The following is a 27805-nucleotide window of genomic DNA, read 5'->3' as shown; positions in this document are numbered from 1 at the left end:
TCTTTATCTGTTGGAGCTTTGCGTAGGCACATTCTTTCCCAACGACGGGAACACGTTGGGAATTAGAGGCGGTTACTGCAAAGCGAGGCCACCTTAAAACACATGCTGACATACAGAGAACACTTCTCTCCACCCCTATCCGACAAGTGTGTGCTAAGAAGTGTCTCACCTTCCCGACTGTGCTCATTACCAAGGAAGACGCCGGTGTACTAACTACACTCCGAGGCATCACAGGACATTACTGCAACCTCTATTGGTCCGAAGTCTCCCGGTCCGCTGCGTACAACGAGGCACACTGAAGAGCCTACCGGAGAATTACTGAGGAAAACCTTGTGGATATTCAGGAGTTTGGAGTTTTACCTCTGTTTGGGTTTATTTTACATTCCAAAGCTGGGGGAACATACTGGAACACAACACACTGTAACGCGAAGCTTTAAAGTTTTCGCCAAGATAGTTGGTGAGTACACTTCAATGTGAAGTCTTTCATTTTATGCATGTAATCTGTAATGTCGACAAGTTTGACGCAGGCAGTAGCCCATTGTGTTGGTGGGTTGAGAAATTGATTTGAGAGAAGCAGTCAATCGCGGATCGATAAAAGCATGTTGTCAAGTGATTGGATGAGCCACCTTCCATGTAAATGCTGTGGACATGATTAACTTAATAAAGCCAGTATCGACGACACAAGAATGTCACTGTTACTGTAAATTATAATTAGTACCTGACAGCAAGTCGTTGCTGCTGTTGTCTTTTTCGAAACAAATTAGAAACCTGATAAATTATAGTGACAGCCATGCGAAGAGTTTCATAATTACTCTTTATGATTGAGCCAAGAGCAACCCAAATAAATTCATATTTATAGCAGGTCTTGCAAAACTCTACCATTGCAAAAAGTCTAAAGTATGAATCACTTGTAAGTTTTGATTGGTAAAGTTTATTCCTTGACCACTGGGTGGCGACCGAGTATTTTCTTTGTTATGTTAAAGCCCTGTTTTGGAAGAATACGTGGAGGTGAACTAAATACCTGCATGGTCCTATTTGTCCCTCTTTGCGTGCAAGTGTTGGTTTCTTTGCTCAGTTTTGTCATCTGGCCATATCAAAATGGAAGACATGAGCTTGTGGCAAATGTGTATGGTATGTTGAAACATGCAGAATAATCATGTCATTTTTCATATTTGGACATTAGCCTTTACATGTACTTTTTGAAACAGTTAGTGGCATATTTGGCCTAATAATATGGCACTCTACTTTCTGTACGGAAAACTCTGTCCAATGTTTAATTTGCATGTACGTATCACTTAATAGTGTTGCGATATGCTGCCGTGGTATGGTCTCATATTTTGTTCTATCCTGTAATTTATTATGAATGGCATAAACTCGCCTGCCCTCCACGTGGGTGTGAATCTCGTCTCTCTATTGGATGAAATTCGCAGCGTCCTGAACTAGCTCTACTGTGATTGGCTGGTCTGTCTGCGTATTTTATCGATGGTGGAAGTGGGATACTTTGTGACTGTTCATTGTCGATATTTCACTGGAGCTGCGGTGGGTAGGAGTGCGCAGCGAAGAGCCTCTCACAACTAACCATATGAGGCTTTGCAGAACACGGACCGTTTGTTTTCTCATACAAAGCTTGTAAAAGCAGACAAAACACCGCGAGGGATTTATATTCTTTTTTACTAGTCCTCCTAGTTTTAGTTTTAAAGGTAACCGTGGCGTGTTTTTGCTGACAACATACTTGCGTTTCTGCCTGGCATTTACACATCTCTGTAGCATATAAGACTTTTGCTTGCAACAAAGAAAACGATCAAACAAAGAGAAAAGCATATGTAGTAGACTTTCCTTTGGAAATATTCTCATGATACCGACGAGAGAGAATACGGACCGGGTTTTATTGTGACTCTTGGAGAGCGAGTGAAAGAAAGAGAGAAAGCTCCCTGAATGCTGCCTTTGATTTGCGAGCAGAACAAGGGACGGTAGTCGGAGCGGAGGATCTGCGTCACCCTTCTTCTCCTCACCCGCTTCATACCCGGCTCTGCTCGTCTTGTCTCCCCCTCCCTGACTACAGGTTATCGGATGGACCAGCACCCCAGCGCCCGGAGCTGCACCAGCCGCGGGGCTTCGTCCTGCGAGGCCGTCCCGACTGAGCCCTCCATGAATCTGTACATCCACTCCACCACCGGCACACGCTTCGAACTGTCCCTGCCCCAGGAGGAGACCGTGGATGGACTGAAGAGGAGGCTGTCGCAAAGACTCAAAGTACCAAGAGAGAGACTCGCTCTGCTGCACAAAGAAACGTGAGTAAATCGGACATATAATAGAATGTCTTTACTCTAAAAATGGTACCCTTTTTATGCATGGTTCTTAATAGTCTTAACATTTACACTTGTGTCCCGAGTGTGTAGCGGTAGTAAACGCTGACATCATGAGGCACATTGTTATCCGCAGTTTATAATGCGAGTAAACCGAGTTTAAGTGCGTACACCCCCGGGCCTGCAGTGGTATGCTTTAATCTATACTTCGGATTTATGCGTGGCCGAGCTCATGGGGGCCTCAGAGACAACCTTGGCTGCTTTTGGTCATCAATACATTCAAGGAAAACCACTGACCATCGGGACGCACAGTATTGGAATTACGCATACGGGACGCACCGGTCACTGGAACAGTATCGACGAGGCGATCTGCAGACTTGCATTGATTCATGCCTCCTTCATTATAAATACTGAAGCTTGACTGAATTACTAATGTTGAGGGAATCAAACATGTTAAACATTAATGAGTTAAGTGACTTGCTAGTCTGTAATTTATTTACTCTGCTGCAGCACAGGCACATGCAATACAATGTATTGTTTACAGTTGACTTGTTACTGTACAATGGGAGGTGGGTGTATCCTGTTCTTGGGTGTAAATATAAGTGTTACATGGTAATAGCTGGTAGCTTTGGAAGCAGAAACTCATGGGCTGCTGATAATAGCACAGGAAGGCACTGCATGCTGAGGCAAACCCTTTATCATTCAGAATGTACCAAAACATACAGTATTAGGCGGTTCCCAAATGAACCATGCTCAGGTTAAATTAGATGACAACAGTGCAGGTGGTGTTATGCAAAAAAAGAGAGGTGGGCTTTAGTACATGCAAACAGTCGGCATTGTTTTTCAGACCCCTTACCATCCCACCCATTGTAATCACCCAATAAATCACATCATCCTTTAAAACCTGAAACCGCCTTTTCAATCCCCCCCTGTTCCTAGACTTACAGCACATCTTTGCTGAGGGTCTTTGTTCAGTTGCATGGGGTGAGATTTGGGTCATGCATGTACAGCGGGCTGTCCTAAAAAACCTTCACTAAACTAATCGAGGCAGTCAGTCAGACGTGTGTGGTGTTGGTGCTTCGTGACCTGCAAGAAAATACTATTTCCTCCATCGTGGAGCACACATTCCTGCTCTGCACCAACATTAAATAGTGAAGCCCTGGGAATGTATTACGTATCTGCTTTCTTCAAAATCACAGAGAAAGCCATCATAATACAGCTCAATAAAGAACAATAGACTTGCAATGTCAATAATAGCTGCACGTCGTGCTGTTTATCTTTTCTCATAGCTCTTAAAGGATTCTGGTTTCATAGTTTCTGCTCCTCATTTGTACAACTCAAAATGGCAAAAGAAAATACTTACCTCCACTTAGGCAAGTGGCAGTGGGGCCAGATATGCACTGCGAGAGGTTGTCAAGCTCCACTATACTCGAAATTGAAATATGACAGCCCAATCAATACTTCTCTTTCATGGAGCTTTTTACCCACGGCTCTTTTCCAAACTAGTTTTGGATTCTGTCTTCCCCCCTGTCTGAAGGCTATTTGTGTGTCTGAAGAGAGAAGATATTGTCAGCCCATCTAATTATCATGCTCTCTCTAACCCTGCAGGCGACTAAGTTCAGGCAAACTCCAAGATCTAGGTATCTCTGATGGGAGCAAGTTAACACTTGTACCAACCGTCGAAGCAGGATTAATGGTAAGGCTCACATGGCTGTGATTTTATTTAGTTTGCACTCCTCATATCAACAACAAATAAAGTAAAGGAACAGTTTTGCATATGTATTACTTTACATAATTTATGTCTTCTCATATTTGGTTTATTATAATTGATTTATTTTTTAATGAATTTTAAATTATTTTCCTCTCTCTGCAGTCTCAAGCATCAAGACCCGAACAGTCCGTAATGCAAGCCCTGGAGAGTCTAACTGAAACTCAGGTAAGAGAATGTTTCTATGTGTTGATACTGCAATAATGTTGAACATTTAGTATCCTACCATGGTTGCAATCTAGAGAGAGCTTTTAAGCCTTGTGTGTTTGCATGGGATATGGTAGTTTGTAGCTTTGGTTAAGTCCAGAACAACACAGGGACTGAGAGGAAGAGACGAGATGAGCAGGCTGCACAAGCACAAGCCTCTTTGCTTGTCTAATCTCAGCCTCTTAAACAAGCCAAGCCAAGCTAGACATCCAGTGTGAGCTGTTAGGATATAATAAGCAGCAACACCCCTTGTATCCTAGTAACATCTGTGATAGCGTGTGTGTATGTGTGTGCACGCCGCTGCAGGAAGCCGGGGCGGACACCACACAAGAAAGGCTTATTTGTAAGCTGCTGAGAGGACCAGCACACAACACTCACTTGCACCTCTCTGTTTATATCTTTATCTGTAATCTCTCTCCACTCCTCCTGTATTTCATGCTCTAACACACATTCTCACACACATGCAGAGGCAAGTTTCCAGGAAGTTCGCTGTGGCTGCATTGAGATTGAGTGTAGTCACACTCGCTCATAAACATAGTGCTGGATCATCAGATGACAGCCTTCTCTCAGTATTAGCACAGGGTTCCTGGAAGCCCAGTTCTTACATATAGCCTGAGTGGGGCCTGCTCTCTCTACTTACAGTGAAACGGCTCTGCTGAAATACAGTATGCATTTGAGTCAGTTTGGCATGACTCACAGAAATGATCAATAGTGAGAGTAAAGACAAAAAGGCAGAGAGTACTCAGTGCTGGCCGCAGAGAGAGCGTGAGTGAGGCGATAAGGCTGAATGCACATAGGCAACAGTGTGACGTATGAAGCACTCTGCAGCTGACTGACTGACTCACACCACTTCCTTTTGTAGCTTTGGGCAACACTGAGATGTACGTAAGTGCACCAGTGATGCGCTGACAACTCATGTCAAAACAGCACAAGATTGTGAAATGAATGATGCATTTGTCCAAGGAATTGTACTATATATTAAGTTGAATGTTGTATCAGAGGAAGTTGGCTGATAGGAGATAGTGTGGTTTGGTATGGCTTCATTTTCGCTGATCATTTTCTGGAGGAAATCCTGGCCTTGTTGCGTGTGTGTGAACTCAGCATGTGCCTCGTAGCACTGACAGCAGATGATTGCATATGTGTAGGTGTGTCTAAGTGAACGTGGGGCCGTTACTGGGTGGGCGGGTGGGTGTGTGTGTGTTTGTGTGTGTCAGAGTTTCAGAGTGGTAATGGGCTGGAATCAAGCCTTGGCCACCATTTAGTACACCTTTGCTGGGCAGCCACAAGTGAACGTCATTTTCACCAGAGGCAGAGGATATTTCTCACTTTGCCTTTCTTGCTGGGGTCTTCATATTAAGGTGTGATTCATCATGAGTCACATTCTTGCTATTTCCTATGAATTTCTGACAGTGCATTACTGTTGCAACCAAATTTATGGGATATTAATTGTAATGTTGCAGTGGGGATGGAGAGAATGAAGGGCAGGGCAAGGCGGAAAGCAGGGTAAAGGTTAAAAAAAAGGCACAAAGCTGCTTTAGTGTGTTTTTTATCCAGAGAAATTGATTCCTTTTTATAATTCATGAAGCGGAATGACTGATATAGATTGCAGAGAGATTAAGGATCTGAGTAAGATTAGAAAATAGGAATACAAAAGCTTTCCTTCATTTCCTCTCCCCCCCCCCCCCTAACTCTGGGGCTATCAAAAATCAATCAATGCACTTAGCTCTTAAAAGTGTCTGACATGATAACTGATATGCCCATACACCCAAAAATAGCCTGTGGGAGATGTTGGGCGGTTGAGGCAGTACTTGGAAGAAGCGGGTATGAACCCCTCACCCCCTCCACCCACCTTCATTTTCTTCATGTGTGAGGTCTCACTTCCAGATCGGGTGTTTTTGCCAGGAAGTGTGTGTGTGTGTGTGTGTGTGTGTGTGTGTGTGTGTGTGTGTGTGTGTGTGTGTGTGTGTGTGTGTGTGTGTGTGTGTGTGTGTGTGTGTGTGTGTGTGTGTGTGTGTGTGTGTGTGTGTGTGTGTGTGTGTGTGTGTGTGTGTGTGTGTGTGTGTGTGTGTGTGTGTGTGTGTGTGTGTGTGTGTGTGTGTGTGTGTGTGTGTGTGTGTGTGTGTGTGTGTGTGTGTGTGTGTGTGTGTGTGTGTGTGTGTGTGTGTGTGTGTGTGTGTGTGTGTGTGTGTGTGTGTGTGTGTGTGTGTGTGTGTGTGTGTGTGTGTGTGTGTAAGTAAGACAGGGCTAAGCAGATCGCCTTCTGCCCAATCCTTTATCAGGATTCTGGGGGAGTTCGCAGCTAGCTAGCCAACCAACCAAGCAGAACATGACAGCTTGCAGGGCTGTTTCAGACTTTTGTGGAGCAAGTAAGATAGAAAATGTTTTATGGAAATGGAGCCCCGGCAATTATCGAAATGGGATTTTTTTTCCCTTCGCTACGTCCCCCCCTTTTCCTCCTTCTCCCTCTCTTGTTTCTGCTTAACAGCTCTCCTAGGGCCCTATGATTTAAATGTGCTGTGGTCTGCAAGTCCGGCTAGCTGCTTCTATTTGACCGTGATGGCTGACTTCTTCAGCAAGGACAATCCCAGCCTGCCTTAATTCCTCCTCTGTCATCTCACTACACTTTGTGCATGACATCTAAGCTGTTAAGCCACTGCCCCCTTGCAACCCATCAAAATACAGTTGCCTGCACTACTCTCCTCTCATTCTGTCTGCTAAATAGAGGCTGTGTGTTCAGCTTACATATACAGTGATGCACAGACGGATGGACACACACACCAGAGTTGAAAGGATATATTTAAGAGGATTGAGGATTGAGTTCAGAGAATGAGAAAATGTCTGATCCCGGTAGTAAAATGAATGTATATGCAGAAGACAAGCAGTGAAAAGGAAATGAAAGCAATATTCATGATTTTCTGGCCGTGTAGACAGTGACATCAGCTCTCCATCTATTGATCTCTGTATTTGACAGAAAGAAAAAGGATTATGTGTCCCTCTTAGCACACAGGGACTATTTGCTCATTGATGCACATTGATGTTAGTATAAAAGCCAACCAGGCAGGCAGGCATCACCCTTACCATCCCCCCGTTACCCTTCCCCCATGCAACCACCTCTTTGTTCCTGTCTTAAAGCATGAGCACCAAACCTGCCCAGCTGACAAACCATCAAACACACAACAATGATTGAGGGTCACCCTTTAGGTTTGTTTCTCCCCCACAAACCCCTTTTATCCTTCATACATCCATCGGCGTCAGCTATACCCAATTGAGTGCAGCTACAGTGGTGCATACAGGTTTTCAAAATCAATCTCAAGCCGGAGCGAGGCTCAGTGGGCTGCAGATTGACAAATTCTGCCTTGAACACTAACACAGATTGCTTTGGGAGGAGGCTGTGTGTTGCCATCCCATATGTCCCCGCGGAATACGCCGTTACGTATCTGCTCTACTTTTCTTACTCCCGCCGACAAGCACCTCCTCTCCTCATCCACTCCCCTCCTCCTATTCTTCATCTAGGTACGACAGGCAACAATATGGCACCGTTTTGTCATTGTGTCTGGAAGCGGGCAGATGAGAAAAAAAGTAGGACCTTACAGGAGTCACCCCTGGGTCACCCTCACCTCATTTCTTCACACTCAGTCTCCCTCAGGAGGGAAAAGAAAGGGAGAGCTTTTCACAAGTTATTCTGTAACATGTCGAGTCGATGCATGTGTGCAGGTTCTGTAGGTCGGAGGTAATGGGGAGGATGAGCTCATATGCTTGGATAACCCACAGTTGAAAGGCGAGAATCTAATGGAAGAAAGGAAATCAACATTTGGCTTACCACTAGAAACGGCAGATTATGGTGTGTGTGTGTGTGTGTGTGTGTGTGTGTGTGTGTGTGTGTGTGTGTGTGTGTGTGTGTGTGTGTGTGTGTGTGTGTGTGTGTGTGTGTGTGTGTGTGTGTGTGTGTGTGTGTGTGTGTGTGTGTGTGTGTGTGTGTGTGTGTGTGTGTGTGTGTGTGTGTGTGTGTGTGTGTGTGTGTGTGTGTGTGTGTGTGTGTGTGTGTGTGTGTGTGTGTGTGTGTGTGTGTGTGTGTGTGTGTGTGTGTGTGAAACGGCTCAATGCAGATGGTCAATATGTTTCTTTTTCCAGCCCTGTAGACCACCTTTATCTAGATGCTAGTTAATCAGCAGGATTGACACTACTGGAAATCATTGGAGAGTAATTGTATTGAGGATTTAGGAGTGCAAGGAATTGAAAAATGACTTGAGTCAGTATGTCGGTCAATATGAGCAGAGCTTCCCCTTTTTAAGCATGCAGCTCCCTCCTCCTTCCCAGCGCTGTTGAAATGAAGGCTTTTTATATGCATGCCGTATAAGAGAGAGGGAGTCTTTGCTCTTTGGAATGGTAATTTGTTTTTTTGTTACCTAAATGAAAGCTACAGAAATTAATTTGTTGCTGGATGTGTAAATCAACCCGTGTATGGAATACAAGACAATGCTGATCTAAAGGTCTATTCACTCCCTCTTCATGTAAATCCTGGGCTTGAAAATTGCATTAATAACCAGATCACGAAGTGTTTTTGCACCTGTGTAATCCCCTTTGTGATGCTTAAACGCACTGTGGGAGGGGGCTGCTGGGCTGGGTGGAGGGAATCAAGGTGTGTTGTCGGGCAATCAAGGGATAGATGGATTTTGCAGAGGATTTAATTGTCCTATTGTGTAGATGTGTGTGTGTGTGTGTGTGGCAACGTCTATGTTTAATGCCTGTGTGTTTGCTCGTTCAGCGGCCAGGGGAGTATTATTTCTCCATATTTGAGTCGTGACAGTCATTTCTTTCCATTCCCTGGCTATGCTGAGCTTTTGAGATTCAAGTTGCCGGCATCGTGACTACTGGGGCGACTGTGTGGGAGGACGGAGGCCAGGAATGTCACATCTGAGAGCCACCACCAAGGCTAATGAAGTCAATTAGACATATGCTGCTGGTGTAACTGAGAGGCAGGGGTCAGAATACCCAAGTCGATCCAATAAGTCATACAAAAACATACTGAGGAACGCCATAGTGGCCATTCTTTCCTCACCCATTTCCTCTTCTGCATCTCCTACATTGTATTCATTGGAAGTTATTAAAGGCATTCGGTGGAGTGAGAGCAGGCAAACAAGTGAAAACGAGGACTTCTTTGCTGTTGCTTGCTTTAAATTGGAGCTAATGCATCAGGGCTGTGAGCTGAGAAGCTTGAGTGAGCATGTGAATGTGTAGCTGGTCACTTGTTGGCACAGCAGCAGCAGCAGCAGCAGCAGCAGGAGCAGGAGTGGCTTGAGCATGAAACCTGATCATCGTGGACTTTGCCATTCCCATCTCTCTCTTCAATCAGACGATCAAATCCAGCGATGACCAGCTGGTCCTCGCTTGCTGTTCTATATCAAGCAGTATTACAGACCCCTATCTTTCTAATAGGGCCTTTGAAGAGCCCCCCCCCCCCCCCCTTTGAGGAGCTGTTAATAAGCAGACTTTTGAAGCTGCTCTTCACCTGGCGGTTGGACAGGTGAGCTGCTGTGTTGGAACCAGATTGGCGTCTCTCCCTCTCACGGCTTCCCTCTCTCTCTCCACCCTCCTGTCCCGCCCCCCATCCTCTATCCTCTTTTCTCTGGCACAAAGCTGCTCAGTTGTTCATGAATGTCAGCTCAGTGCTGCCAGCGCTCTATCTTTCCCTCTCCCTCTCCCCCTCCCTCAGCCTCTCTCTTCCTTCCTCACTCCTTATCTCCCTCCCTTAGTTCGCTTAGTGTGCAAAGGAAGAACGACTGCAAATGAGTTCCTTGAACCACAGGGACCCCAATAAATAAAACTGTCAGCCAGAGATGTCGAAAGAAAAAAAAGAGGGAAGGAGCCAGAGGCACACTCTCACTGAATATTTCATCACCCACCACCACTCTGACACCCTACCCCCATCGCCCCCATCCCCCCCTCACCATCCTTTCTCCCTTCCTCACTCAGGCCATGCACCCCCTTTTTTCCTCCTCTATCTCCCCCCCCCCCCCCCACCCCTTATCATATTCGCCCCCATCACTGCATAGCAAGCAAAGCCTTCTGCTAAACAACCTCCTGGACAACTAAAACAAAATGGTTGATGGCGCCTGCTCTGGGGTCAGTTGTGAGAGAAGTAATTAAGTGGAACAGCTCTTTATCAACACCTGCATGTCACTTCGTCATGGCAGTGTCTATCAAATGTCTGTTTTCAGCCAAACACACCTTGTCCTTCAGGCATGAGCTCCTCTTCTCTTTGCATAGCCTCTGCTGCGTCAGAAAGAGAACAATGAATGGCTGGTTTCTCTCTGTCTGCCTTAACACAACAAAAGTGGGGCCCTCCCCTCCTTCTCTGTCTTCTGTCTCAAACACAAACCAGCACAGACGGCCATAAGAAAGCCTGCTTCTCTCGCCGGCTAATTTGTAGCCTGCCATGTGGTGTTGGGAACTCAGTAGGAGTGCATTTTATCTTGGTGGTTTTGAATAATCCACACCAGTCATTATAAGAGTAATCAAGCCTCCTCTGTTTCTCCTGCTGTCACTCACTGTCGGCCTTCTTCTCTCACTTTCTCTCTCTCACACACACACAGGAAAATAGGGATGAAGCAAAGGCCCTGTTCAGACTTGACATTAAATGGTATCTTAGATGATTGCTTCATAGGAAAAAGGAAGAATTCTCCGCAGGATTCAACATACAGTATCTCCACAGGGTGAACACAAATATGTCCACCCTGTGTATGAGAAGATACTCCTACACAGTGTTTACAAGCCACCTCAAAATAACAATTGTAAAAGTGCCCAAACAGTTTCTTCACTGTTAAAATCAAACGTTAGCATGAAGGTGAAATCCAATTAGAGGCGGTAACATAAAGCAGACTCTGATGCCAGGCGTGAACTGGACGTTGACACAGTCAGATTGTAGAAACAGAACCATAGACAAATATACACTCACTTCCCAGGGGTGCCCCTGCAGTATTTCTCCCTCCTTTTAACTAAACACTGGCTTGAAGGTCTCCCTCAGGGCCTCTGACTTTGTAACCATGTTCGTTTGTGTGTGTCTCGGATTTGCAAACTGCCGACTCATTATTTGACAGCTGTCAGTCACAGACACAGTCAGCATCCCTACCACCCCCTCCCTTTTCTCCTTCTTTCTCTCCCCCACACCCACTTTTGGGGGTCCTCCTCCCCTCGAGACCTCAAACAGACACAACCATACATCTTGTCTTAGTCTTTGTGCACAGAGTTTCTTAGAGCTGTCTCAGGTAGCACCCTGCCCTTGTTCTCCTCCTCACTTCCTGTCCCGTTCTGCTGAGTTTATTGTCTCACCAATACAGGGGGATAATGGGTGTGAACTGGACCATCAACAGGCCATTAGTGGCTGACTTAACACTGATTTCCTGTTTATCCTGCAACATCCTTTATGCTGATCCCGGCCTCTTTAGCTTTTGATTATTTACATGTTGAAAAGCAGCCATCAGATCACCCCAGCCCCCCTCGTCCGATCACCTGCCTTTCCTCTCCCTCGATCTTCTCTTCCACACCATGTCAATACCAACGTGCAAAGGTCACCCTGGCAACAGAGAGGCAGCGGTCGATAGAGAAATAAATAAGCAAAAGAAAAGGGAGAGAAGTGATGGAGGGCAGAGCCTGGTGATTCACAGGGTTAACTACAGGCCAGCCTCTCACAAGCACACTCCAAAGGCCGCAGGGTCTAGGGGGAGTGAGACCTCTGCTCTTGTTTGACGTCTTTGTATGTGTGTCTCTATTAGTTGTTTTCTCAGCTTTGTCATTATTCCTTCTCCATCTCCCGTCCTCTTTGTGCTCTCTCACCCCCTTGTGTAGCTTTGCACTGCTGCTCCGGTCTTCCTGTTTCCCCCTCCCTCGTGAGTCTCTGGGGACTGAAAGGCACTATGGGTTGTTGAAACCTTTTTGGACAGAGGCGTCACTTTGTATTTGCCACTCTGGTTCAGTTTGCTTCTATTTGGGGAGACCTGGGATGTCATGCTGAGTCTTCAAGACCCAAAGAAGCTTTCTGACCCCCATATGACTCTCATAAGAGAATAAACACTCTTACACATGCACAGGCTTAAGCAGAGAGTAGCAATGCACAGCAACAGAGCCACAGGCATGCGCCAGGGGGACAAGAGAACTTTTGTTGTTTGGTGTGAATCCTCCGGCCAAGTCGTGACAACTCTGCTATCCTGTGTGTTTGTGTGTCCATCCGGGCCACGGGTGGGACAGCGAAGGCCTCCACACTTGGCTCTTATTAGTTGTTGCCAGAGCTCCAGAAATGGGCAGCCCTTCCAGATCCGCCGCGGACAATCGGCTATTCTGTGTTTGAGAGGCAGGCGGGGTGTATTTCCTGGACGTGGGACTGATTTTTCAGGCCCCGGGCCAGACAGAAGGGTGGCCTCTGTCTCCGAGTTGAATGACACTGCTGACTAAGAAGGGACTGAGGGGCAGTGGGAGGCGAGCGAGAGTGGGTGCTATTTGTGTGTTTTTCCAATAGGTCTCCTCATCCACTGCTCCCCACAGATGTAAATAGGCCAGTGTTACAGAATAGTGATTGATTTCATTATGGGCTAATGTGGTGTGTCGGTGTCTCTGTGAGAGGGGGAGCTCAAAGCTCTGTTTTGTGCATTTCAACTGCCAACCATGGCGCGGATTGTTCATTTATAAAAGAGGAAGTCAATATGCTTTGGCTTTAAGTACACAATCTGGATGCAGACTGAATTTGCAATGCCATTGCGCAAATTAAACATGAATGTTTTGAAATGTTATTTTGTGGCACTTGGCAATGCTGTGTTGGTGACCTTTCCTGTAAAAGCGGATGAACTTAACTCAAATTCTCTTTTGTCTACCTGCAGGTCAGTGACTTCCTGTCCGGCCGCTCCCCCCTCACCCTGGCGCTGCGTGTCGGGGATCACATGATGTTCGTGCAGCTCCAGTTGGCGGCGCAGCAGTCCGGCGGCCCCCAGCTCCAGCACAGACACGTCATCACCCGGAGCAACTCCGACACCGCCGCAATGGGACAGCCCACCGGGCAGCCTCGTGTTCCCCACCCCCACCCGCACTCCCACCAGCATCATCCACATCCCAGCCCCCACTTGGCCCAGCCTCCCCCCTCTTCCCCAGTCTCCCCATCCGTCCCGCTGCCCTCCACACACAACCAGCCCATCCCGCCCATGTACCACCAGTCGGTCTCCTCCACTCACTGTAGCCCCCCTACTCCCCCCCCTCAAGCCCACTCCCCTCGTCCGTCAAACATCCCTGGAGGTCATTTCCGCTCTCCAGCCCATCCCCATAGTCACCACCACCACTACCAACAGCCTTCCTCAAGCCAACCCAGCCCCGACGTGGGCCAGGCCAGCCCTGTAGCCCCGATCCTCTGCCCTGAAGTAAGTTCCAAAAACATTGTCAGTCAACTTCCAAGCATGCAACATCTCACAATAATATACTCTTCTACAAATAAAGTGGTGGGAAAGCTTAACTCTGACACAGCTGATGTCATCAAAGGCACTTAGCCCTGTAATGAATGAACAATGGAGGAGGTAGGTTATGGCTATTTGACCCGAGGGCCATGCACACAACTAAATCATCCTCCATTTAATTGATTAGATTAGTGGGATCTCATGAAGGTGAACCCGTGGTTTACTCGGGTCTGGAAAAGGTTTGCGCGTGGTGTGTGTGTGTGTGTGTCCAAACCACAGTGCACTTAGTCATCACTGGAGTGCAATCTGCATTCCCAAATGCACACAAAAAGGACAACACACACACGCTAGGACGGGCACAGCATCCCTATGACCCAATGAGATGTACGGGAAAAGGGGGGAAGAGGAACAGCTTGAGAGACAGAGATTCAAACAGAGGCAGATTTAACGATCATAGTCGATAGTCATAATCATAGTTTTTTATGGGAAGACTAATCATCCTTGACCTCAGTGTTGTCTGCCATTGATCACCAACCTTTGAAACCCTTTGTTTAACTTTGAATAACTCCAAGAACAGCTAGCCAGACGCTCGAACAAACACACTTACTTACCCGTCTCCAACAACCAAATTTGCTGTTTATACTTTCTCCACCTCCCCCGAGCTCCAGCCTATGGAAAGCAAATAAGAACCAGATGTCAGTGGACTTTGTGGGAGAGATGGTTCACAACAAGAAAAACAGAAACACAGGCCAGTTTATTAGGGAGGAAAACGGAAATGGCTATTCCTCATTAGGCTTTCACATGCGTAACACACACAAAAACAGAGACCCTTGCTGGGTTTCAAATTAACGTTCACATGTCAGTTGAGTGATGACATGAAGTTGAGCTAAGGTGAAGGAACAGGGTTGATTATTTTTGCTCTTTCTCAGGTTTGAGGTAACAAGATATCCTCGCTTTTTTTTAGGGCTATAGGTCGAAAGCTCAGGTTTCCTGCTTTCCGTGGTTTCCTATATCAACCAGCATAGCATAGGCTACTAACATTGTGCAAATAGTGTACATCCTAATGTAAAGGTCACTAATGGCGCATTTCCATTACAGGGCCTCGCTCGGTATGGCTAGGCCTTGTTAGGACAGGCTCACTTTATGCTGCGTTTCCATTACAGTTTAGTAGCTGGGGCACTATAGTAACGCAGTGTAGGCGGAGCCGTGACGTTATCTTCAAATGAGAACCACCGAAAAACAACATCAGCCGTTAGCTGTTAGCACTCAAGCTCACAGCTCCTCAGATCTGTTTAGAAACTAGGCAAAAGTGAAACAATTACAAACCACAGACTGTCTGTGTCATGGCGAATACAGTCGCTGGTTTATTTATGTCTTTAGGCCGTTGTTGTGAGTGTGGACGGTCGGAGCGTATACTGCGTTAGCTTAGCCGATCTCCATTTAGACAACACGCATTTTAAAAGGTTTTTCGCCGGCCGTCTGTCTGCAGACTTGTCAAAGCATTAATTCATGGTGTTTACTAACCGGTATCAGTATGTTGTTATTTCGGCATTATTTTGAAACGTGTATTACAATTAAATCACGGTCAAATATGTTCATTTTGTTGTAGTTGCAGCCCCCTTGCCAGCGATTCTCTCTAGTTTAGCAAACTCAGCCCGACTCAGCCTGGTTGTTGGCCCGGAAAGAACCTTAATTTTATGGGGCCAGAAAAACTGTGAAATAGTACGAACTACGCCGAGTGGAAACGCAACCAAAAAACGGGCCCGGCACGGCACGCTTAAAGCGAGCTCCGCGCTGTAGTGGAAATGCGCCATTGAACCCATGAAGGTCTCCTCAGGACAGAGCTTATATCCTATACCTTATAAGTCAGAAGAAACAGCTCACAGGATAGGCATGAATGTAATTTGATGAACTGCTTATGTAAAGTACAGGATGTGACTGTACCAATGGGTTCTTTTTACACTGCTTCTCTATGCTCTGAGCCTCACTTTATGCTATTTATATTTTTTTCTTCCAGGCTAACTGCAGCCCCAAAAGCTCCAACAGCCCCAACAGTCCCAACATCCCAAACAGCCCAAGCAGCCCAAGCAGCCCAAACAGCCCCAACATCGCAAACACTCCCAACAGCCCCAGCGGCAGCAGCAGTGGCAGCAGTGCCTCAACACGCTCCCGTAAACCGGGCGCCATCATTGAGAGCTTTGTCAACCACGCTCCCGGAGTCTTCTCAGGGACCTTTTCAGGTGAGGACACTGAGCTTCCATTTAGATTTATTGCTGCTTTATCCAAAAACCCTGCGCACAGTGAGATCCAGCTGAAAGCCTCTTTTATTAAACCTGCATACTTCACAATAACACATTCTCCTCTGTCATTCCCCTCCGGGTTTTTTGCCTTAAAATCTTCAACTTTTGGTTTTTTTTTAAATTAAAAACGAATCTCTTGTAACCCTTTATCTTCCTCCCTCTCTCAGGCACTTTGCACCCTAACTGCCAGGACAGCACTGGGCGTCCCAGACGAGATATTGGTACCATCCTGCAGATCCTCAACGACCTCCTGAGCGCCACGCGCCACTACCAGGGCATGCCCCCCTCCCTCACCCAGCTCCGCTACCAGACCGGGTGTGGTTCGCCCACCACACCCTCCCCCTCGCCGCCTCCTTCCCCCCAGGTTGCTGGCATGACGGGCCTCCCTGCCAAAGCTACCTCTGTGCCCGCCAGCATCCCCATCAGCCCTCCTGCTACTCTTCATCCGCTGGTGCAGTGCCAGAGCCAGATCCGCATGTGCAAACCCCCTGGTAAGTGACTCCACACCACACTCCCACTGCTCATGCAAACATGTCAGAAAATCAACAGAAACACACTCACACACACATGGAATGATTGTGCATCCCTTGAGGCAGATGGTCCTGCAGTTGTTCCTGTGTGTGTGTGAAATGACTTCAATCTAGAATTTGTCATTTTACTTAGTTTTTCTCTTTCATTGTACCCTAGTGAAGAATAATCGTTATACTTTCTGTCTCTATTCCCATCGCTCACATGGTTTAGCTATCATTTCTGTTGGGATTATTTTGTCCTCCTTGTTCAAGCAAGTTTTTTCATCTTTAAAACACTGACAAAGCAAGAACAGAACAGTCAGATTAAAGAACAAACACAGTCATATATACATCTCTCCTGGGTTTTGTAGCAGAGGGGGAAAGAGAGGGGGGGGGGGGTCTCCTTAGTAATGCAACACAAGCTTCTCCAAACCTGTTCAGTCAGGCTTCACTTGTCAGGAAGCGGAGTAGGTTTACCCCTTCAAGCCTGGGCTGGGCTATGTTTAGATTTAGATTAGGCTTTTGGTGATTTTACCTGCCTTTTTTAAAACAGGTCTGCCGCTGGGACACGTACGGGCTGGGGCCAGACAAACCCAGGCATACCCGTGCCCAAGGGCTGGGTAGGTGCTGTAGTGCAGATGATACCATCTAGGGTCTGAGTTTTAGTGTTTTAAAACCTCCTTTCCTTGCAGAGACACAGGATGTGGAGTGTCAGACAGATGTCCAGAGCTGATAAGATTCAGTCACTGTTGTAAGGTTAGCCTGGCTGTGCTGAGAGAAACAGCATTGTCCTCTGCCGCCTCCTTATCTCCTGTCAAGGAAATCGAGCTAGCCTTTGGTGAGCTGCTGGTAGATTTTGTTGAATGGTCTGGTAGGGAGGGGTCCTGCAGTACAGGGATTAATGTTTAATGTTTTCTTTTGTTTCTTAAAGCAAGCACATACATTTCTATTGTCGTGATCGAGCGTTGTCCCTGGTGTCGTGACCTTCAGATGCAAACAGTAGAGTGTTTTAGTTTCAGCTGAATACAGATAGACCGGGAATGTCCTGTATTCCTGTGCGTCACCCTGGGTACCCTTACAAGTGTTCAGTGAACAGTTGGAATAACACAGGCTTATTTAGCTAACTCAGGGAAGACCTTTCCTTCACTGCCACCACCTACATATTGCCCCCCCACCCGGCTCTTCCCCTCTTCTCCCACTCATGTCATCTCTCTTCGTCTCCACTCAGCAGCCCACGCCGCTGTTTCCCCCATTTGCTGTCCAAAAACAGCCTTGTCTGAAAAATCCATCTCTCTGTGTCTTCCTCCCTCTCTTTCCATGTCTGTGTTGTGCATCAATACAATGTCTGTGTTCATTTGGCCTTTTAATAGACAGATTTCATTCTGAAATGCAGCTCCGAAAATAATTTGCTTTGTAAGGCTGAGGGCAGGGAGAGGAGGACGTGGAAGAGTCTAAAACCACAACACTAAGCCCCCATTCATCATATGGGTGTTTATATCCTGTCCATCAGCCCACTGATTAACCAAGGGCAGTAAAAAGAAAGAAAGAATGGCTGAAGTAATAGCCTCTCTAATGTCCTTTTTCCCACTTAACTGCCTACGTCCAACTTCCTGCCCGCAGTGTTCACTTCCAGAAAGTGAATGAGTAACCCGTTCAACCAAACACACTTAAGCTCACTGAGACAAAGAGTGTGTCGTTGTGTCTGCGTGGACAGAGGCTGCTTGCCTATCCCGTCCACATGGTGTCCTGCGCAAGCCGATGACTAATCGCTCTTATCAGCCGATACCTGATGGAGGACTTACTGGACTTAACACCGCGGCTTAACTCTGCTTCACAGAAACCTGTCTTCATTGAGCTATAGGAAGAACCCACGCTTCTCATATGCCTAAATGTGTGTGTGCGGTCAAACTCGGGTTGAAACGGCTTCTCGAAAATGTCACATAGCTAGGCCGTCTCCTGGGAGCCTTTACCCTTTCCGCTGCAAGTTCATGTGCGAGGGGGAGAAGACGAGCGTAAATAAAAAGCTTGAACTTACTCACACACACACACTGGCCGACAAATTCCTGGTTAACGTCTACTTGCTTGGTTTCATGGGCTTTGCTGAGTTAGGGGATTTGTCAGCCGAAGTCTCGAGTTGGATTTGAACAGGAGGGCTTTAGCGTGGCCTGGCAGGCTGATTGTTAGCTAAATTCCTTTACTGAGTAGGGAGGACCTCCCCGGCACCCCCCTCTGGTCCTTCAGCCCCCTGCTCAGCCAAACCCATTGTGCAGGGGCCAGGGGCAGGGGCTGCATACAGGGCACCAGGCTGAGCCATTGTGGGTCAGAGATGGGGAGGGCTATTGGATTATAGGGCTGGCTTTTAGTCCCACTCCCACTGCAGCTGCCTTAGTTCAACACAGAGAGGGGCAACGCAGGGGCAAAGTTAGCTCTGAAAGCTTCTCCGGCACCCCCTTCCACATCCCTTCCTCTCCTCTTTAGATTTGTCAGGTCATGTTAGCTTCTGCCGGCGGGGACGGGGGAAGGAGGAGGGAGATGGGAGAACTAGGGAGACGCAGGGAAAGATCCTACGGCCTCATTGAGTCCTGTATATGAAACGTTGTCCTGCTTGGCTGAGGCCGAGTTCTCCACACTGGGGTTTGCCGCGACACACCCACGTGCACCGGTAGCTCCGTGAACACCCCGGCGACACACCGCAGCACAGAGCTATCTAGCAAAGCCAGCCAAGCACATCAGGTGCCCTTTCCTTGTCGACAAGGAGAGGGAGAGAGAGGGAATGCAAATTAAGTCTAAAAGTCATTGAAGAGCTTTTGTCCCTGCAGGGCTGTCAATGCCCTTTCGCTGGCTGTCAAAATGTTCATAATGCTCAACCTGAGCAATAACAGTTTATGGCGAGTACGGCAAATGAAAGTTGTAACAAGCAGTAGCGCTGACCAAAGTGACTAGAACGCAACTACACACTTGTTAAAAAAAAAAAACTCTTTATAAAGTCAGGCAGACGTTTTATTTTGTATTATAGCAGCTATCAATACATGGGCTGCACAGGTTTTCATGTCCGACCATCACAAGTAGAATCATAATCAAAAATACGCCGGTAAAGTGTGCCGGCGTAGAAAACGGTTTATGCAACTATAGGATAGCAACAAGCAGTCAAGATAGTCAGTTTAGCTGTTGCTATGCTAACATCACCCATTTTATACGAGATAAACTTTAATAACAGCGTTGTGATGCCGAACAGCGGGCAGCACTGCAGCGGTCGGTAAATGCAGCTGAAACACATTAATAAACAATGAATCACGGCACTCTGGAGAAAAGTATAAGGGTTGAGAAGTAGTTATTTCATTTTATCTGGCTTCGTATGATTAAAAGCAACACCATCATCGGCCCGACGCCGTTGGGGAGAAAATCAGCGACGTAAACGGTGACGTCATGACGCAGCCGTGGTAGCACCAGTCGGGCTCTGGGCGGTGTGAACAAAACTGGGGCTGAAAAGAAAAACCGATTCCGAACTAGAAGATCACTAGCACGGAGCTAGAACGGGAACCGCGTTGGTGTGAAATAGATAGAGTAGAAAAATAGAGTTGTTCACCTGTTTGCATTGAACCCGCCATGATTTGATGGTTTTAGATCCATCAGTTTTCTGTCTTTACCCAACTCATGCATTTAGATCACGCACTGTGGAACTACTACTTACTAAACCCCTTCACCTCTGGACCACAGATGTTCTCCAGCGAATGTAACTGTCGATATTGTCACGTACCAATATGTAGATAATACTGATAATGACCACAATATTAGTTTTGCCCATATCAATAAACCATCAAATGGAGACTTGGCAACATTGGAGGAAACAAAAGCTGACTTTGCGGCATTGTGATGTTCTGTCCTGATCTTCCTCTCTCCCTTTCACTACCTCTTCCCCTCTGTCCACGCCTCCCTCTCTCCCCCGGTTCCCTAGATGCTGAGCAAACACAATGTTCTCTCTGCAAGATCACAAGACTTATCAAGGCAAACAAACAAACAACAACACTAAGACAACTGCAAATGAAGGCCAATCTTTATACAATCAATAAAAGGAGAAGCTCCTTTAATCTCCCTGTGCGTCCTGCACACTGCAGCCCTCCTCCCTTTCTCTCTAGCTCCATCCTCTGCTTCTCCTACACACACCCACTCCTCCCCCCCTACCCTGTGCTCCCTATCTCAGTCCTTGCTGTGTTGCTGGGCCGGGCTCAAAGGCAAGGAAAACTGACTGACGCATCGATTATTCATAGATCACCCCTTCTTTCCCCCTCTCTCTCTGTTTTTATTTGGCTTTCTCTGCAGCGATCAGAGTATTTACAGGCGCTGTGTCAAAGTCTTCACAGAGGAGAGTTCAGGATGGAGATTTGGTGTGATTGACATTAAGGGGAGTGGTTAAAAGGAGAGGAGGAAATGGGTAGACTGCTCTTTCCTTCCTCTCTGTACCCTTGACCTGTCAGCTGTTTGATTTCTTCCACCGAGTGTTTCCTGGAAAACATCTGGGTTGTATATCGGACATGGATTTCCTCCTCTCATTCCCTGTCTCTTACTCTCTCTGGGTCCTCCAAGGTTATTGCACTTTCATCAAAATGTAGTCTCTGCATCCAATTTGGGCGTGTGTGTGTGTGTGTGTGTGTGTGTGTGTGTGTGTGTGTGTGTGTGTGTGTGTGTGTGTGTGTGTGTGTGTGTGTGTGTGTGTGTGTGTGTGTGTGTGTGTGTGTGTGTGTGTGTGTGTGTGTGTGTGTGTGTGTGTGTGTGTGTGTGTGTGTGTGTGTGTGTGTGTGTGTGTGTGTGTGTGTGTGTGTGTGTGTGTGTGTGTGTGTGTGTGTGTGTGTGTGTGTGTGTGTGTGTGTGTGTGTGTGTGTGTGTGTGTGTGTGTGTGTGTGTGTGTGTGTGTGTGTGTGTGTTTGTGTGTAGTCTGTCCTTCTTGGGTGTGTGTACTCTGTCCTTCTTGGCCAGCCCTAATAATAGTCCTACCATCATAAACATAGTCTGGAGATCCTTGTGGCCAGCTGTGTCCGGTCCAGCCGCCCAGGGCTTCGGAAGTGATGCTGATGAATGACCACACACACACACACACACAAACACACCAAGTTTAGTGTAGCTCCACATTCTCAAAAGAAAAGTTCCCTTAATGGTGTGTTTGTGCCTCATTTATTGGTGAGTTGTCCTGGTAAATGAACCTCTTTGCAAAGCAAGATTGAGTGGACGACCCTGATGAGATAAAGAGCTAATTCAAACTGAGACAGTGTGAAGGCAAACTGTACCAGACAAACAGATTTTGTAAGTAGGCATGTTTTGGCTTTGTGCCATTTCATTGTGCATTGACATATTTCGACACAGCTGAGGGGTGGTTTGGCTTGTAGCTGGAGAGAGCAGGGGAATAAGGGGAAGAAGGAGGACCGCAGGGGGAACAAAGCCTTGCGGCAGCGTGTGTGGATGTCACATGGAGCTGAGGCAGCGGAACAATGGCTCTAAAGTAGGAGAACCCCCCCCCCCCTTTGGTACACCCCCTGTTCTCAAGAGATGACAGGCTGCCCTCACATACAACGAACAAGACATCTGGATGCACACACATACGTTTGTATCAGGTCATAACACATTGGCAGGAAGTGGAAAAACCCGGTCTGTGTGTAGTGAGTGTCATGTGAAGAAGTATTATTTTCTGTCAACTCGGTGTCACTCTTCACTTCCTCTCTTCTCTCAAAAAGCAGCATCAAGGCTGCTTGATGGCAGTTTGGTTCTTTAGTATGCACTGCCAGACACTGGTGAATATTTATTGCTGGAAAAAAAGGCTCTGCACTGCTCGATCCGATAAGCAAATGAGGGAAAGAGGTACATTTAAGCCCACACAGAGTCCGGAATTCATTCCGATGGGGGGGAAGAGCAGAGGAGGGCACAATCGATTCGGAAAACTGCCACCTACGGCTGATCCTTTGCCCTCCACCCTCTCCCTCCCTCCGTCCTTTTTTTTCTCTTTCTATCCCCCTCGCCCCTGAGGGAGGAATTCCTTAGCCCACATCGCCGGCCCGACCCCCAACTCCCCCCCACCCTCTCTCCTCTCGCCTCCTGCTTCCCGTTCTTCACACTGCCCCACCTAGCTGTCTCTGGGGAGACATGGGGCAAGAGCTGGGGGAGGGCAAAGGAGGAGAGAGGGGGGTGAAAGGAGTGGGGGTAAAAAGAGAGAATGAACGGGGTGGGGGTAAAAAGAGAGAATGAACGGGGTGGGGGGTGTTGCGTCAATGAGCTGAGAGTGGGAAGCTATAGCTATAATAAAGAAAAGAAAATAGCAGAAAAAACCCAATCTCTCCCCGTCCCTCTCTCCGCTTACAATTTCCATTCGCTTGCATTTTCTATTGAAAGCCAATAGCGTTGTCCTGGGCCCGAGATGGATGGCTGCACTAGAGCTAAGGTTTAATCAATAGGTCTTTTTAATTTGCCATCGATCCACGTTAAAAGCTACTGCGGCTGTTGCTGCTGTTGCTGTGTTTGTGCCTGCGTGCACCTGTGAGCGTGTGCAGCTGTGTGTGTGTGTGTGTGTGTATGCGTGCAGGAGTCTACACATTGTGTATATTTTTGTGTGTGAATACATCATGTGCTCCAACGAGGATTTGAGTGTCAGTGTGTGTGTTTGTGTGTGTTCTGGTGTGCAGCAGAGGCAGAGATGGTCGCTGTGCCTCGGTTTATTGACATTCTAGCCCATTATTTAATTATTTAATTCCCAGACAGATACTAATGGTGCTGGCTAATAGATTGTGGTTGCCTTCTCCTTCCTTCCGAGCCCCCGAATATAAGTATAAATGGAATTAGGCTTGACTCGTGCACTGTAGGAAAGCATTCGCAGTGCAATGCGAGGCGTCTCCCTTGAGACATGATTCTCCTATAGGCACATCAACAGCTAGAAATGCACTTAGCAGCACATCCAGTCACTGAGGCATGTCATCTGCAATTATGTGCGCAGATATGATAGGCAGCTATTCGTATTTGTCCTCTCCGGCTTGTGTTTGCATGTTTTGGCCCTGCTATTGGTTCTCAAGGAGATTCTTTGTCTGAAGGTCTTCCCACTCAGCGACAAGGGGATGAAATGGCACTGAGGGGGCTAATGATGCTCAGTGGGGGAGGTTAGGCACGAAATTCTACATTGTGTGTATCAGAGCCAAGGGAATGTCAAGGATGTGTTGCTTTATCTGCTGCCTGCTAGGAACACACACACTGAAGCACATATAAATGTCCTTAAAACATTTTTTTTGTTAATTATGCTCAGTGTACATAGAAATACCTGACTGACAATCTTTCCCCTTCCTTTGTCCAGGTGACCGTATTCGTCAGACTGAGAATCGCGCAACTCGCTGCAAGGTGGAGCGCCTGCAGCTGTTGATGCAGCAGAAGCACCTGCGCAGGAAGGCCAGGCGGGACCAGAGCGCGCCATATCAGTGGCTGCCCAACCGGAAGGCGGGACGCAGCAACAGCAACAGCAGCATCTCCAGCGAGGGCTCCATGGACCTGGACTTTGACGACTCCGTGTGGAAGCCCGACGTAAAAGCCGACTTGAAGACTGAGTTCGTCATGGCCTGAAAAGCGTCTGATCCCACACGCTGGGGAAAAGATTCGCAAAGCATTGCTTGGGATTTACTTAGAGATATATTTTGATGGATTGGATTGGCAGGAGGTGCCACAGAACTGTGCGGAAAGCTGACGTCAGATGAAATATAAAGCTCCCTGCGTACTTTAATCCCATCCGGTCCTTCAAAGTTGACCTTGTGAAAACCACAAGAGAACTTTCTTTTGATTCGTGGATTTGGACAGGCAACTACTGGACTTAACATTGTACAAGACTTTTTAAGGTGTGATTACAGACCATATCTGTACTTGAGCATAGCAGAATTCAGTGGGTGGTGGTGGTGGTGGTGGTTTTAGGTGGGGGTATTTTTCTGATTTTTGTTTCTACGTTTTGTTTTTTGAAGCGCACTCTGGACAGCAATGAAGAGATCCACACTGGACTAACTAACAGGAGCACCGGAGGCCTCAGTGTTTCCTCGATGGCAGAACTGCCAAACTATGGATTGTTCCAAAGGGCATTCTTATTGATCTCAAAACTCACCAACCAGTCTACTTTTTACCTGTTATGGGGTGATTAAACCTTTTTTTTTTTTTTCATTTTGAAACATATTATTATATTTTATAAACAAAAAATATGTAGCATTGTTCACAAAGCATTCAGGTTTTCATATAACAGTTCAAAGTAGTTGTTGATTTGCACATTTTCTTGATTTATAACAGCTGGTCAAAGTGTGCAAGGAGGCGGAGGTGGGGCCTGAAATCGATAAAAGAAATGAATATGGAAGTATTGATATCAACCTCAGTGACATAGGGTATCGATAGGAATGATTAATGAGAAAACTAAATAAATTAATATTAACAGAAAGTGCTTTAGAGGATTTAAAAATCTTTAAAATGTATATGGAAAAAATCTATTTTTTATTTCTCCTATCTGCTGTTTTCAAAAAACAGCAGCCCTTTGTGGCTTTAGTCAAGTTGTTGAATTGCCAACAAACACATCAATTTAATCATTCATTAGCTCATTCAGAAATTATAGTCGTCTACTTAGAACAAATTATACTGAAAGATACATTTCATCCAGCCCACTTTGTAACTGTTTGTGTACATAAATGTGACAATTGGCAAAGGTTTATGAGGGTGTGTGTGTACGTGTGACTTTAGTGTAAATTGATTTAGAATACCCTATGTTTTTGTCCAAGTTGTCCCCCCCATAGTTTCTCAAAATCAAAGATCAGCTGCGGTGAATGCATTGGTCACTCATTTAAATCCCGAAACATCAAATTCTGTTGCTGTACCACAAGTCCTCATAATATCTTTTTATTGGCAAAAGAGGGAAAAGAAGTGGGCTCTGTATCCAGCATCATGATCTAGTGCCTCCACCAGTTCATCTGTTAACATATCAGGTTAGGCCTTTCACAATTTTGCTGCTACACATTAGGACTTCAGATAAAAAAAAAGGAAAAAGTGACTTTTATTTGCATGCAGTGTGAATTACACTGATCTTTTTTCTATTGATGGAAGAAAAAAAAACTGGTGCTGTGGGAATGAAGGTTAACAACATGCATGAAATTGTGAAGAAAAATAAACTGCTGCTTTTGTTGGTTAGGTTTTTGTAATTTTCAATTTTTCAATGTTAGAACAACAGTGTCCTGCTTAAGTATTACAAACGCAAAACCAAAACAGATGAAGTTAAGTGTGGACTCTCATCTTGCTCAGCACTGAACATTCCTGTTGTGAGACAATGAAGATGATGATGATGATGATGATGAGCAAAGAGCAGCTGACTCTTGCCCCTCTCCCTGAGCGCTGGTTTTACCCCCCATGACTCTCAAGGACCCAGACAAACTTTCTAGCCACCTCCCCTTCTCCCAAACTGAACGCCAACCGAGGCTCGTGTGGACGTTCTCTGGCAGGGAACTAACAGACCAGCGGATTCTCAGTGCTGTCCGTCAAAACCCCAGAGAAACATCCGGTCTGTCTCTTTGTCTGTCTGTCTGTCTGATCGATGGACCACCCTACCACAATTGCACTCCCACAGATTGCAGTGAGAGATTACCTTTTTGGTGAACCTCATCTTTTTTTTAAGTGGCCTTACCTTTCACTAAAAAAATGAGACACTTGGGGACAATGGGGGCGGGAATGTTTTTTCCTTTTGGTTTTTAAACTTTCTGTGTGCATCATTGTCGGACTTGTTGTCATCAAGGCGCCATTTTTGTCACTGAGGACACTGGGCATCTGTTGTTTAGTGCTTTTAGCTGGTGGAGTCTCTATTATGTCAAGGCTTCTGTGCCTTAAAATGTTGCCCTTGCTGTGTCAGTGTCAGATTTAAGCTTGTTTTCATTGGTTGGTACACAGGACTGTAGTATTCACAGCCATGAGAGTTGTAGATGTAAGGGGTAAAGCTTGTTTGAGTGAAACAAAAACTATTCAAAAGTTGGTGTTGTTCCTCAAACATGGCCTTCATCCCGTTTCTTCATTGCGTTGCCATGCTTGTTGGTCTCCGTTGTCCTAACCTCACATCCCTCTATACTCAGTCCTCCCACCAACAAGCTGCAAAAGGCTACAAATCTGTTTAACTTATGTTAACTGAGGAAGTTTACACCACAGTACTTAGATGGCAGGAAACAACCCTGAATAAAAAAAGTCCTCTGAGGACTCCAGACTACATGCACTTCCTGTTTCCTAGGATACAACATTATTAAAAGGACCATTTATCCCTTGCCCCTCCCAAATTGTATTTAAGTTTGTTTTGTATATGTATGAAATATAGTCTGTGTGTGCCTCACTTCTGTGTGAAACTCAAAAAGATGAAACAAAACAAAAAAGATGACAAAAGCATACAGAGAGGATAAAAAACCGTATGTTGGTGGAATTCTGATCACGTCATTTGAGTTGCCTGTTCTTTCTTGTAGCCAACTATTGAAAATAACAGGATTCAAGAATACAATTTACAATGTTCTAGCTCTAGACCGGTGTAGCACATGTGTGACTGTATTAATTTATGAAACCAAAATGGTAACTGTGAATTATGTATTTCTTTGTGCATTTTTTAAAAAGCTGGGGAGAAGGTTGTCGGGACATAGCAGCAGCTGATGCTTGTGCCCAAAAAAAACTTTTGTTTTTTTGGTGGAATATAATGGAAACAAAACGTGTTTCTGGAAAAAAGAAAAAAAAAAGATAAAAAATGAAAACAATTTAAAAATGAAAAAATATATGAATATATTTTTTTTTTCTTAAGCAATACATTTCAGTGTGACTTGTGATAGAACATTTTCTTTTTTTAGGTAATAAATAAATAAAAAACAAAATGAGTATGTCAGTTTGTCTCCATGAGTGTTCATTATTAGCCCATTCAATAACATTGAGTGAAAGCTGCTACTCAGTCTAATATTTCATGTGGGAATGTGTTTCATAAGGTAACATGAGTGGCATATGAAAATGTAGAGAAGCTTGAAAATGTATTGATGAAATATGTAATTGATGATAGATCTCAACCAACACAGATAGCTGAGGGGTGGATTATGAATGGATTATTGTGGGCCTGCTCGTGGAGGCCTAGGGGCCCAAGAGGTCTGGGAGCTGTAAGACAGCCAAAGGACACCTGAAAGTCAAAGATCTCTATCATTGTTGAATAGAAATCAAATATATATGTTCTACACTACAGAGTGGTGCAGGAATGAATCCTTAAACCTGGAAATGAGCTAGC

The 27805-nt window shown here is 46.0% G+C and overlaps 1 protein-coding gene across 2 annotated transcripts; it reads left to right on the top strand.

Annotated features, from left to right (window-relative positions):
* midn (midnolin) lies at positions 1-27418 on the top strand. 2 transcript variants are annotated; one of them, XM_079657669.1, is made up of 8 exons: positions 1-457; positions 2063-2291; positions 3915-4002; positions 4180-4242; positions 13152-13682; positions 15733-15955; positions 16183-16506; positions 23852-27418. In XM_079657669.1, exons 2-8 carry the CDS (start codon positions 2071-2073, stop codon positions 24112-24114), a joined length of 1713 nt encoding a protein of 570 aa, XP_079513795.1. In that variant the 5' UTR covers positions 1-457; positions 2063-2070; the 3' UTR covers positions 24115-27418. The 2 variants fall into 2 exon arrangements, with proteins under 2 accessions (XP_079513795.1, XP_079513796.1); XM_079657670.1 differs by lacking the exon at positions 1-457 and having other exon boundaries at positions 1524-2291.
* Positions 27419-27805: the final 387 nt, after the last annotated feature.

Source organism: Notothenia rossii (genome assembly GCF_949606895.1).
Source record: "Notothenia rossii genome assembly, chromosome: 1".
NCBI classification, from domain to species: Eukaryota; Metazoa; Chordata; class Actinopteri; order Perciformes; family Nototheniidae; genus Notothenia; species Notothenia rossii.
This window is presented reverse-complemented; position numbering and strand designations above follow the sequence as displayed.

What these genes read in the sequence shown, in the direction of transcription:
- midn (XM_079657669.1), top strand. Translation starts at nt 2,071, where the DNA reads ATGGACCAGCACCCCAGCGCCCGGAGCTGCACCAGCCGCGGGGCTTCG. An exon ending in CCCCGATCCTCTGCCCTGAA is followed by an intron (nt 13,683 to 15,732) that starts GTAAGTTCCAAA and finishes TTTTTCTTCCAG; the next exon opens with GCTAACTGCAGCCCCAAAAG. An exon ending in CCGCATGTGCAAACCCCCTG is followed by an intron (nt 16,507 to 23,851) that starts GTAAGTGACTCC and finishes TCCTTTGTCCAG; the next exon opens with GTGACCGTATTCGTCAGACT.